Source organism: Stegastes partitus, unplaced genomic scaffold (genome assembly GCF_000690725.1).
Source record: "Stegastes partitus isolate 25-593 unplaced genomic scaffold, Stegastes_partitus-1.0.2 Scaffold779, whole genome shotgun sequence".
NCBI lineage: Eukaryota > Metazoa > Chordata > Actinopteri > Pomacentridae > Stegastes > Stegastes partitus.
Window position 1 is genome coordinate 194,067 of NW_007578510.1, and position 13,204 is coordinate 207,270.

Here is a 13,204-nt window from a genome sequence, read left to right on the forward strand (position 1 = left end):
ACTAAGTCAAGAAACATCAGAGATAAACATGCTGTTATGAGGTGGAGGCAGGAACACCGTCCACCCTGATGGAGACTCCAGAGAAATGAGAAAAACTCCACTAGTGCTGTTTGTTGTTAGGAGCTGCAGCTGAAGCCGTTCGGCTGCAGGTTGGACGTCCATATATCAGTCTGCATGCCGGCCATGCAGACACACACACACACACACACTCACACACACACACACACAAACACACACACACAAACACACACACACACTACAGGCCTGATATAGCACATAGAGATCTGAGTACATGTCGCTCTGCTGCCCTGCAGACTCTTCATCAAACTGACAGTGAGTGTTACAGTGTTTTTGAATTCCCCCTAATGGATCGAGTGGCACACACACACACACACACACACACACACACACACACACACAGTCACACACTCACAGAACACTTTATTAGCGTCCTGCCGGCCTTGTGACCGACTGGCTTGTTTTGAAACCTGAGCGCCGACACACATTTCCATCACATCAGTTTTGCAATCGCTCCTGTTTACTGCATCAACACACACACACACACACACACACACACAAGCAGCATGCATGTAAACAAACAAGCACAAATGCATGAGGTACTGATGTGCGCTTCCTTGTCCAGAGTGTTGCAGGAAGTAAACAGGAACAGTGTGTATTAAAGGAGCTGACCGTATGAACGTGTCCTCATGCCAGCGGTCAGCACCGCATCTACATAAACACCTCTGTGTGATTGGCTGTGTTAGCAGAGAGTCACATGTAATTAAGAGTTGTGTAATGCTGCTGTGTTGTGAGAACCGGCTCCATAGTGTAGCGGTCATCACGTCTGCTTTACACACTGAAGGTCCTGGGATCAGAACCCAGTGGAACCAGTACTTTATGTCCGTTTACCTCTGCTTCGAGGGCACCCAAGAGCCGTCCTCACCGAGCTCAGATTAACAAGGCATTGTCCTCACTGTGTTGGGTGAGATGAGGTCGGAGCCATATCAGAGCTGGACGTGTTCACGTGAGTGGGCCACGGGTATGAAGTTATTAACAACACAGTCCAGCTGTTCAGTGACGTCTGCTCGGTGTAGATCCTTTCTTAGGTTTAGAAAGTCCTCCAAGCCACTCTAACCTTGACCCAAAACTTTCAGCCCTGTAAAACAAGTCCAGTTGGGCTGGTTGATGGTTCCGTTGTTGGCATGTCAGTGGTTCCATAGTGTAGAGGTCATCACGTCTGCTTTACACGCAGAAGGTCCTGGGATCCAAACCCAGTGGAACCAGTCATTATGTCTGCTGAGTGGTAGATCATCATGGTGTGCTGTCACCTGAGAATCCCCCCCAGGGAGAAACCCAGTGTTGTCACTCCTGGTTCGCTGCAGGTCTTTGCATGAAGGGTTGCTGAGTTCACGGCTTGCATGCCGAATGTTCAACCTCCACGTATTCTACATTCACATACGTGGGAGTCGGCCGACTGAACTGTTCTTCTTTGAGAACAATGCCGTTCCAGGCCAGGTGTAGGTTTCAGACTGTACTGGTTACCACATGCTGCAGGTTCTGGGTTCCTACATGACATGTGTCAAACATTTACAGACTTCTACGGCTGTTCCAAGTAAGGTTTTCTTGTCCCAGATTATTATTCTGAGTGGTTGTTGGATTGCTGTTGTTTTTCAATCTTCCACAGTGGAGACATCTTGGCGGTGTCCTGACATGAACTGTCCTCCTTCCAGTCCGATAGAGGGCAAACATGAACCTTTAAATTTACGCTTCAAAACCCAGTGAAGCTGTTACAATACATTTGCTTGGTGTAGATCTTTTCTTAGGTTCAATCCTCTCAGGTTGCGTTTTTTGATTTCATGTAGGTTCCACAGTGTGGTGGATGTCCTGTCTGCTCAACAAGCAGAAGGTCCTGGGTTCAAAACTCAGAGGAACCGGTCATTTCTGAGCCTCTCTAAGGACAGTGATGGGTTTAGTACAGCTATGTCAGATATTAACGCTCATCAAATACCAACATTTTGCGTGATTCTTCTCCATTTTTAACAGTCGTATCGTACTTGTTTGTCCTTTCATATTTATGCAGGACACTGATGTATATTTCAGCTACCAAAACAATGACAGAAAATATTGGTTGATCATTTTTAACTAAGAACTAAATACAAAATAGGTTTTCAGGACCTACAACGAAAATGTTTTTTGTCAGTGAAACAATCCAGATTACCTTCTGAATGAGCTGCTGCTCAGTTAGCTGCTAACGCTAGGTGAACAGGACCAGTGGTTCTGGTTGACCAGGATATTAGCCGGCATGTGGAGTGATAATCCACAGAAGTGAACTGACTGGCTAGACGGGAAGACTCAGTGACCCATCGTTCATGCCACGGCCCAGGTCTCACCCGAGCATGCTCAGTCTTGCCTGGGGCCTTCCTGAGCTATCATCTGTCCTGGGTCCGTGGCACAGTGCTAACACAGTGCTGTAGATGATGCTGAAATGCTGCAAGCACATGTCTGTGGTGAACGGTGAGAGCAGGATTCAACATTCAGCTACACTCGTGTGGTGAAGTGAGAAATGTGTGCAACAGGGAGTCCAGCCTTGACCCGTTACACTCAAAGCCACATATGTGTCCTTGCTGGCCAGCTGCTGGGGGTCTGTGGGTTTGTCTGTAAGCCCCCCAGCCAGGGCAGGATAAGGTTAAAGCTATTCTGAGCCCGGCTGTCTGTCTCTGGGTGAAACCGTTTCAACGTACGGACCGACGGTATGGAAACTGTGTGTTTGACATGTTGGAAAATCCCCAGATCTTGGCTCCAGATCTGCCCATCAGGACCTGGCTGCAGTATAGAGAAAACTAGTTCTGTTATCATGTATTACTAAAATTAGTTATTACAAACTAGTGGTCATCATACAGATTTGTCTTGGTGTTTTTAAAAGTGGTTCTAATCATGTGTAAGGATCCGTCGCCTGCTCACGTCTGCACATTAACGCCATTGTGGCGTAAAGCTGAGCGTAAACGTCCGACTGACTCTTTGTAAAGCTGTTAATGCAGCGTCCACCGATTCTAACGTTGGAAAGGGGGTTCCAACGTCTCTGAAGCGATCTAACCCAATCTAACCAGCCCCTGACTTAAACACACCACAATGCTGTATATCTGTCCGTGCAGGAATGCCATCGGCCCGCGTTTATCGTCCTGTACGATAAAGTTAGCGAACACCTGAGTGGAGACTGATTTGGTTTCGTCTGGGTTGTGAAGTTTATAGGAGGATGCTGTTGCTGGTGTCAGCGTGTCGTTCTGTCCACTTCAGTCTGAATAGCTCTGGACAGCTGCAGACCGCTAGCAATGCTAACAGTCTGATAGCATCTTTAGTCCATTCTGACTGACTGTAGCCAGAACTGTTTTATGTTAGTTATTGGTCCGCCACAGTTTCATAAAGAACCCAAAACATTTCCTTATGATAACAGAGGATCTGTTTTGGACCAGTACCAGTCTGACAGTAGCCTGTAGGCCAGCGGTCCGGTCTGACATACATACTGCAGGTAACAGCGTGTGCGTTGGGTGAAGTGAGGTGATAAGAGCGTTTGTCATGCTTGGAATCAGAGCTGGATGCCTCGACTTCAAACACTGTTCTGCTGCCAGCTCAGCAGAACAGGGTGACACTCCGGAGCAGCTGCACCCCGGGGTGCCGGCTACACCCAGGGTGTGTTTCCTCACACAAAGCTGTGAATGCAGACATGTTTCAGTTCACCTCTGACTGATTTCTTACATGACAGAAGTGGGTCTGGTTAGATCTTAGCATTGTTTCTATGGCGGGTATTGAGAGAACCTTAGTCCAGATGAACTGCCGTCCGTGATTCAGCGTTCCCACATAGCGCCGCCGGTCGGAGGTCAAAGGCGACATGTCTGATTTGTGACAGGTCTCAGTGGAGATGGGAACACGAGATGGACGTTTCTTTGAATGAAACCAAAGATGAAAGAGAGCAAAAGAAGTCAGGTTTTGTCAGATGCAACCTTTGTTAGAAGCTCTTATGGTGCCACATGTGGGTCAGACTGTTTTAGCAAACAGACATCTCAGAGATGAACCAGCCGTACAAAGACCGACTGCTAATGTTCACTTCTTGTGTCAACGTGTTAAATTAAACAGTGACAGACATTGGTGTCAGCATTAGGATATTAGGATGTATTGTAGTTTCTAAATAGTTCTTCAAAAGCATTCTTAGCTCCATCGGCAGTGCAGCTGTTGGGATGAATCCTGATGACTTTGGTGATTTTTCAACACAAGCTTGTTGAATGTTGACCTGATGGGATCGATGGCCGTGAAAGTTGATTCCCCACCAGTTACCCAAACTCTCTGACCTTCAATCAATCAGGTCAAATGTTTAGTTCGTCCTGTGGTTCATGACAAATAATCAAATACAGCACAAGATGATGAAGATGCCTTTAGTTTTAAACCTGGCACTTATGACCAATGTTTACACCTGAATTGAAATTTAGATGAAACTATTAAAGAAAAGCTTTCATAAAGTAATTAAAATTCATCCTTTGGGAACCGTTATGTCTTCACAAAGGTTCCCTACAGTCATGCCGCTAGCAAAGCTAATACCAACACGTGTATTTGACTCATTAACCAGCGGGTCAAAACAAATGTAAGTCAAACTCAACTGTCTTCTTTCTCCGTCTAGACTTCCCTCCAGGAGTGTCTGAGGTTGTTAGAGGAAACATTTCCCTTCACAGACGACGACCAGGTACTGCCCACAGCCTCTAGCCGTTCTTGTAGGACACTGTTCTGTCCTCGGCCTTGAACAGGACGTCACTGTACTCATGTGTCTTCTGCTTTGTCCCTCAGTTAAGTGATGCTGATGGCAGGCAGGAGTCCGAGTCTTCACACAGGGAGCCCCAGCTGTCCCCCATCATCCCCACTGGTAACCCCTCCTTGGACCTGGAACTGGACTGGCAGGACCTGCTGTCTATCATGGACCCTGAGGTGACTGGGACCATGACAGATTAAATTATACTTGCCAAAACACAATCTGAGGAGATAAGAAGAGAAAGGCAGAACACATTAAACTGAGAGTTCATCCCTTTCTTTCCCCCAGAACACTGATGTGGACATGACGGCATCATTTGAAGACACGCTGGATGTAAGACCTTCTGGGACCTTCCGAGGTGTTGGTTCTGAAGCTCCGCCCCAGAACTCCAACAGCCTCGGCAGTGTTGTAACGGAGGCTGATCAGGCGCTGCTTCTCATGGATGCGCCGCCGCCGCCGCCGCCGCCGCAGCAGCAGCAGCAGCAGCAGCAGCAGCAACAACATGGTAAATCAGTTCACACACTGCAGAACTGAGCTTGAATCTTAAAGCTTTTTGTGATTGTGGAAGTTAAACTTCACAACAAAGCTCTCAAAAAGCAGTATTTATTTCTTAGGGATTCCAAAGCTTTAAATCTAATTTGATGGGATTGCATTGAAGGTCTACCTGCACTTACCTAGCCTAGCAGGTATTAAGGACAGGTCACAAAAAGCTAACACTTGGCTATAAGCTCTGTCAGAACATGGTACCACTTCATAAGACATATTCAGCTAAAAGATAAACTATTCAGAGAGCATAATCCACCGTCCAGGCCACGGCTCCTTTGGCCACGGCCCTCTTCTCCACCAGATCTATGCTGATGGACAAACAGCCCTAAAATCATACCTGCACATGTCCTTCATTTCTTGTCCAACAGCTGTGTTTTTCTTTTTCCTGACTGTCCTGTTCATGATTGCACCAAACGCTCTCCATTCTTAACATTTTTCAAAAACGCCTGCTCTTCGTCTTCAGGTGTGTTTGGACCTCAGAACCAGGCAGAGCTCGAGCCAGCCCTGCTTCCCCTGACCCCCAGTGCAGAGTTGGATGACCACAGTTCAGCACTGAACACAAGGCGCACTCTGGAGAACCCCCAGGCTGATCCCTTCCACCGTCCTCCAGACCACACAGATCTGCTTGCAGAAGATCCTTCAGAAGACTTTGGCCTGGGACTAAATGCAGAAGATAACCCGAGTACCTTCAACATGAATCTGCTAACACAAGAACCTGTGGACAGGATGGAACCTGAAACCCTTCCTGGCTTTGATGTGAACTTTAATTCTTGTGACCTGACACCTTCCAGTTTTGGTCCATCTCTGGAGGAGAATGACATGACCCGAGACCTTCTGGCATCTCCTTCCGGCGATTTTCTGGTGGACGAGGAGGATGGTGAAGATGGTCTCCCAAGCCGCCTTAGTGACCTCTTAGAGGACGCTACTATATTAGATGAGATTAGACTGTTGGACCTGGCTCTAGAGGAAGGATTCAGTCCGGAGATGGCAGCCAGGCTGGAAGAGGAGGGCTACCTTGACCGTGAAGTAGCCCATCAGGAAACTGACAGAGATGATGACCACTCAGGCTCTGACATGGTGGTCACAGAAGATCAGGGTCAACCAGGAAGACATCAGCAAGGTAGTGTGTACTTCTTTTAAGAGCACACAAATTTAAATTTATCTGCACGTTTAAACTCTGACGCTTACCTTGAGTTTTCTTTGCTTCCTCCTCTTAGATGGCGAGAACGAGGCAGACTCAGACTCTGGTCTTTCTTTGGACTTCAGCCACAGCCCTGCTTCTCCAAGTGCTTCCGAGGCCTCCTCTTATTCCTCTTCCTCCTCGTCATGTTCCTCCTCCTCCTCATCCTCCTCTCCATCTTGTGCGTCAGCTGTAGGAAGTCTCTTCTCTGAAGATGAAGATGAGGATGATGAGGAAGCCTTCGTTGGCCCAGATATGGAGGTGGAGGTGACCATAAAGCAGGAGGAGATGGAAGAGGAGGAGATGGGCGCGGTAGGAGGAGGGTATCCTGGAGATGTGAACAAACTCATCCCATCCAACTACGAGGATCACAAACTGTTTCATGACTTTTCCTGGATGGAGCATATTGGTCATGATCACACATATAACCAGCCTCGGTCCCCCGAGTCCTCTCCGTACCTCGGAAAGATGCCCACCAAGCACACCAAACCTGCTCCACATCATGACACCAAGCCTTACCACCGCTCCTCGTCCAGACACATCTCCATGAGCAAAATGTGGAGCCGGGATGAGCGGCGAGCACAAACCCTGAAGATCCCTTTCTCCAATGAGCTCATTGTGAATCTGCCAGTAGAGGAGTTTAATGACCTACTGACCAATTACCAGCTGGACGAGGAGCAGCTCGCCCTCATCAGGGACATACGGCGTCGTGGTAAGAACAAGATTGCTGCCCAGAACTGCAGGAAGAGGAAACAAGACGTGCTGCTGGGATTGGACGGCGATGTGGCAGGTTTGAGGCGCCAACGTTCACGACTGCTCCGGGAAAAACAGGAAGCCCTGAGGAACCTGCAGGAAATGAAGCGACGATTGGGTGTGTTGTACCAGGAAGTCTTTTCCAGGCTGAGGGACGAGGAAGGGAGGCCGCTGGACGCTACCGAGTACCTTCTTCATTTCGATCCCAGTAATACGGTCACAGTGGCGTCACGCCAACAAATGGCAGAAAAACCGAGCAAGAAACAGCGAGACAGGAAGAAGTGAGGAGGTGGACAAGCCAGGAACATTTCCACAGGAGATGTGGACACTGGAAAATGTAGAGACAGTAAAGAGTTTGAATGGGAGCCTGATCAAAAACACAAACATATGAAGGAGTGATGAGTCAGTGGTGAGTAAAGGAACACAGGAGGTGTCCTCATAGCGTCAACAGACACTCCTGGGTCTCCAAAACCATGAAACCCTCAAACACCCAGATTCCCCTGAGAGTAGGTGGAAGGATGGATGGATGGAAGAAGACAGAAGAAAGAGGAGTTCCTTAAAAGGGGATCTGACTGACATTGATGATAAGGCAACCTTTCCTCCAGGTTGTGTCGCTCTGCTCCTCAGTATGAACCTTTCAGACACTGGAACAATACTTGAATTCAGCTCTTGTTAAGCTCTAAGGTAAACAGCCGATAACTGACCTGGGACCAGCGTTCTAAGATGCTAGTCCAATGCCTATGCAAAGTCCTGATTTTAAAGAAAAGCTAAAAAACACTGAGTCGGACACGGCAACGAGTCGAAAGCAGGATAGATCCCGAGCCAGCAGGGACGAGTCGCTGGTCTGCAAGAAGGGAAGACGAGGAGCTGGTGCAGGGTCTCAGTGAAGAGGTCGGGTCAAAGGGGGTCAGTTCAGTCTCCAGAAACAAACCCTGCATTTCACCAAAACACCAAAACATTTGGTACCGTCTCCAGGAAAACCTTTTTAAATTGGATCCATCATGGCAGCGTAGCGGGACTTACACCCTACTGGTAACAGCTCCACTCCAGCACTGAGCTGACAAACAGGCATCAAGGACAAGCTCATCTTTAGGTATAAGCTCTGTCAGAATGTGCTTTGTAGGATACATTCAGCTAACTACTCGAAGAGCACAAAGGATCCTTGTTTTGGCCATGGCCCACCTCCTCGCCATGTTTCAGGTGTAATATTACTTACAGACATACCTGCACCTCGGTGGGGCAGCATCGTGCTCATGGTGGATGTATGCTGAGGACAAGGCAGGGCTTTGGGTCATCCTGCATCAGTGTTATGCAGCATTTAAAGGGAAAGCTGTTAAAGGCTTTGTTGGTTTGTGGATGACAGACTGCAGTGGACTGACAGAGAAACACACTTTACATACAAGCAGTGCCTGTATTTCTCTGTCACATCTTTAAAACTGACATAAGTTGTTAAGCTGACATGATTGTGCACAAAAAAAAACACCTTCCAACTTCAGGGCTGCTGTCACCCTCTGCTGGCTGCGTCCACAGCTGAGGAGGACACACCTCAGAGATCAGCGCAAGGTCTACAACCAGCTCCATGATTGTTTACTCTTTTGTGTGTTACTGGGAAAGTGGACGAGGATTTTCTCAGGAACAGCCAGAGGGGCTGCTGCTTTCCCCTCAGAAGGGCTTTACCTATACAGTCAAATCACTGGAGATCAAATGATGTCATTGTTTAGGATCATTTTTAGCCATGAAGCTGTCATGAAGCAGGTGTTCAGAGCTTCACCTGGCAGACAGAATCCAGCCGCTCTGTTTGTCCCTGCATACCAAAGAAAAGCAGTGAAATGACACCAAATGTTTGAACTGTTTAACCTGCATGCAGCAGTGGTGGAAGAAGCTTTGGTTAGTCGTTTATATCTTGTGATTGTCCAACGTTCTTGCTGGTATTCAAGGACTTGGCCTCATCGTTTGTAATACAAAATAAAAAATAAAACATTTCTTTGTCGTGGGTCTGTTTTGTCTCAGGCTGCTGCTGCCGAGATTCACTTTGGAGGCGACAACCTTCATTATCTGTGCAGTCCTGAGTTTCCAGTTCATCCAGTTTGAAGGAACATAGAGCTGATGTGGAAGCAAGTCTCTCTCACCACATCTTCAGATTTAAAAATCATCTCATTTTCAGCACAGATTTATTATTATTTAATTATTGTTCTCTCCAGGTTCTCCGGCTTCCTCCCACAGTCCAGAAACATGCTGAGGTTAATTGGTGATTGTAAATTGTCCGTAGGTGTGAATGTGAGTGTGCTTGGTTGTCTGTCTCTAAGTGTAGCCCTGTGATAGACTGGTTACCTGTCCAGGTGAACCTGCCTTCACCCTGAGTCAGCTGGGATAGACTCCAGCCCCAGATGATGGATGGATAAAACAAAGTATTGAAGTTATCCAAATTTAGATCATTAGCTTTCAGTTTAAACCTCAGATTAAACAAAAACAAGCGATCAGGTTCGTCTAAAGTCAAACCAACATCCAACCAGTGAAGCTACGCCCCACTGATCATCTGACATGAAGCCCAGAACTACAAGAAGGTGGCAGGAGTGAATTTCAGGAGGGTCCAACTACAGCAACTCGATCTCCCTCCTCTCTCAGGCAGGTACCACCTTCTGGTTGGAGCATATATACATCAGTATACATGCTGCAAATATTAAAGCTAAAATACTGGAGTACAGATACAAGGATGAAGTCCTACATTTCCAATTAGGATGGAACAATTGAAAAACTTTGCTTTTCTTGGGGTCACAAACTCATCACGTTTACTTTACTTGGCTTGAAGGCACATGTTGGTTATTAAAACACACGACCTGCTGGCTTTGGCTTCAGAACACTCAGAGCTGTGGGAGGTTAAACTCTCAACCATCAAAATGAAGACGGACTCACTGAGACGCCAGAGAACAGACGAAGGTACGAAAACAAAAACCTTTATTGTCTAAAACAGACAATTAAAAGTAGATCAGCTATGACGGTAACATTGCAGGGAAACCAATAAACATGCAACAGGACAACACAAGCTAATCCGCTAAATACAGAGAAAAGGTTCCAAGACGAGATAGAAAAGCTAAGAAGCAGACCTGGGCGCAGCCGGTCCAGTCGCCTTCTGTCCCAGTTCAGGGCGTCTCCCTTTAATACTGATGGACAGGATGCAGGAATGGGACCAGCTTCAGGAGCACCAACGTGGGCAGAAGTAGCTTAGAGTCAGAGGCTCCACCTAAAACGCTTTAAAGCTGAGCCGACACGGTTCTATCTGCGTATGAGGTACTTGGGTAGGAGTTGTGATATGCTTTCCATGAAACCTGCTCCGTTCGTTCATCACCAAGAGTTAAGGCTCGTTAGAAAAGGTAAATGTTTAAAATTTTACATGCCAGTGTTGCTCAGTGACTGACATTCTGAGGAGAAGCTGGACAGTCGTGGAGCTGAAATATTCACAATTTAATCCATTTGAAGCTAAACGTCAAGTAACTGTTCAGAAGAGAAGGGGCTGGACCGGCAGACCCAGGCCTGCTAACAGAGGAAGCTACTATGCTAACTTTATTACAGTATACAGAGAAATACACACAGCCGGGCCACACTCAGCACAGAACCACGCTGGAGGCGGAGGAACACCAGGATGATGGGACTGAAAACTAAACCTGCATCTGGTTTATTTTCACAAATATCAGAGTGTGTGTCGGACAGAGAAAGCTCTGCAGCAGGAGGAACCAGGAAGTGCTGCTGTGCTGAGTGTTGCCGGGCCGTGCACGCTAAAATAATACAGTCTAGAAAACACACGTGTGGCAGTGTGTGTGTGTGTGTGTGTCTGTGTGAGTGTGTGTGTGAAGTTCTGAAACAAGGGAGTGAAAATGAAGACATACTTTCAACCATCTGCTCCGTCAGCAGTGAGCCAGCGGTGTTGGTTACAGAGCACGTATCTACAGAGACATGAAGGAAGCCTCAGCGCCACCTAGCAGCCACGTGGCAGCACCTCTCTACATCTCATCCATCAGCCAGACAAGCTCGTGGGCCAGCGTGGTGCCGACAGGCCCGGGAGAGGAGATAAACGTACGGCCAACACTTTGACGCATGCCTGCCTTTCTCATCCCCAACGCTGCGCCGCTACGCTAACAGTCTGATTGATTTGGCACGCTGCAGGACAGTTTGGGGCAAATTACAAGTTGATTCTCAAAGTTCAGTTCAATATTCATGACAGATTCAGACTGGACACTATAAGGGGTCAGAAGAACGACTGTCACACGAGGACGGTGGGAATTTGTCAAACCACTGATACAACAGGTGAAACCCGGGTCAGGCTACGTAACACGTACACCAACCTGCACCCGTCGCTGTTAGCTAATCCGTTGTTCCAAATCACGAGTTTTATCTGAAACTGATTCATTATTCAGCACAAAGTACAAACAGACACTAACCGACTTTGATTAAAGAACTGCCTGAAACCCGACGTGTCGGAGGAACCGGTCCAATGGGAGCTGACGCTGGAATACATTCATGTGATTGGCCGTACTGAGAAGTGTGGGAGTCTGAGAATCCCCGGCGCTGTGAGACCGCTAGCTGCCACGCTGGCTGGTAGGACATGTAAGGCCCCTAGCTGGTGGTGTGTCCATGCAGGCTGCATCCCGCCGCCGCCGCCGCCGTCAGAGCGAGAAGCACGGCTGTCGTTTGGTTGTCGGAGAGTTTCGAATGAACAGTGTTTTGTCAGCAATGATGAGAAACCATGTGGCACAAAGAACAGATACTGAAAGAGACGAATGGTTTCCGTCCATTCTTCCACCTCTCCTGAACACCTCGCCCCACTTCACCCCCCACCCCTCAAAAGAAGCTCCCGCTACGTATCCCAACGGAGCAGGAATGGAAGTCTGTCCCGACCGAGCCGCCGCCGATTCACACGAACGCACGTCTGACGGAGGTAACTGGACGCGTGGGAGACTCTCTGGTCGCTACGATGGATTCACGTCGGTATTCAGCGCCACACGCTCGGCAGGAACACTATGAGAACAAAGGCACCGATTCCCATCAAGTCACACGTTCTTGGTGAGGGGAAACAAACACAACAAAAAAACACAACATACTTCTTTAAAAGAATTTACATTTTCAATCGAGATACAGGCGGGAGCATCTTTTGAGGAATCCTTGCAGGGCAGGAAAACAAACTACTTTTTCCCCCTCCGTCAGCTACGGCGGCCATTTCTCCACCCAACACTTTCAAAGCGGCCGCGAGAGTCGACTAGCCTGGACAACAATTCAGCGGTGTGTAGTTGATTTCCTGCCCTGCACCTCCACACTTCCTTTCTTTTCCTCTTTGCCCTTCCTCCTTCTCTATTCATCTAGTCCTTTTTGTCCTCCTCTTTCTTTTCCTCCTCTTCTGTGGGGTAGGAGTGCCATGTGAGGCGCTCCTCGTAGAAAGAGATCACCACCTGGGGACATTTGACGTTGGCCTCCTTGGCCGGGACCAGATCGGCTTCGTCGGAGTTCTTCCTGTCGGTTGGAAGTAAAACAGTCAGTTTAGAGATCGATGGTTTAATCCAGGGGTGTCGACATCCGGTCCTCGAGGGCCGCAATCCTGCATGTTTCATTCAAATGATCAGGATGGTTATCAGACTTCTGCAGAGCTTGATGATGAGCTGATCATTTGAATCAGGTGTGTTGGAAGAAGGAAACATCTAAAACATGCAGGACTGCGGCCCTCCAGGACCGCAGTTTGACACCCCTGGTTTAATCCCAGTATTAGAGGCAACAACATCGCTGCAAGTTTAAAATAAACACTAGTCACTGTTTTCCACAGGGAGGAGTGCTGCTACAACCTCTGACCTGTCTGTATTCAGCACATCCAGGGGTCACTTCATTAGGTACACCTGTGCAGACTAATGCAGAGGTAACACATGTACAGACGTGACTCAATGATC

General features: G+C 47.9%; 2 protein-coding genes and 1 non-coding gene across 3 annotated transcripts in view; 2 read left to right on the forward strand and 1 right to left on the reverse strand.

The window, feature by feature from the left end:
- The window catches only part of LOC103364773 (nuclear factor erythroid 2-related factor 1-like), a 15,879-nt gene extending 6,622 nt beyond the window's left edge, over window positions 1-9,257 (forward strand). The window contains exons 4-8 of the mRNA XM_008292023.1: window positions 4,670-4,732; window positions 4,834-4,971; window positions 5,084-5,300; window positions 5,805-6,461; window positions 6,559-9,257. Coding sequence (XP_008290245.1) covers window positions 4,670-4,732; window positions 4,834-4,971; window positions 5,084-5,300; window positions 5,805-6,461; window positions 6,559-7,559 — 2,076 coding nt within the window. The 3' untranslated portion in view covers window positions 7,560-9,257. The remainder of the gene's footprint in view (window positions 1-4,669; window positions 4,733-4,833; window positions 4,972-5,083; window positions 5,301-5,804; window positions 6,462-6,558) is intronic.
- On the forward strand, window positions 1,211-1,283 carry trnav-uac (transfer RNA valine (anticodon UAC)). The gene has a single exon. It is a non-coding gene; the product is annotated as a tRNA-Val (tRNA).
- A 955-nt stretch (window positions 9,258-10,212) lies between the features above and the next one.
- The window catches only part of LOC103364778 (chromobox protein homolog 1-like), a gene marked incomplete at its 5' end in the record, with an annotated part of 5,289 nt that continues 2,297 nt past the window's right edge, over window positions 10,213-13,204 (reverse strand). Inside the window, one exon of the mRNA XM_008292027.1 lies at window positions 10,213-12,776. Within this exon, the coding sequence (XP_008290249.1) occupies window positions 12,626-12,776 (151 nt within the window). The remainder of the gene's footprint in view (window positions 12,777-13,204) is intronic.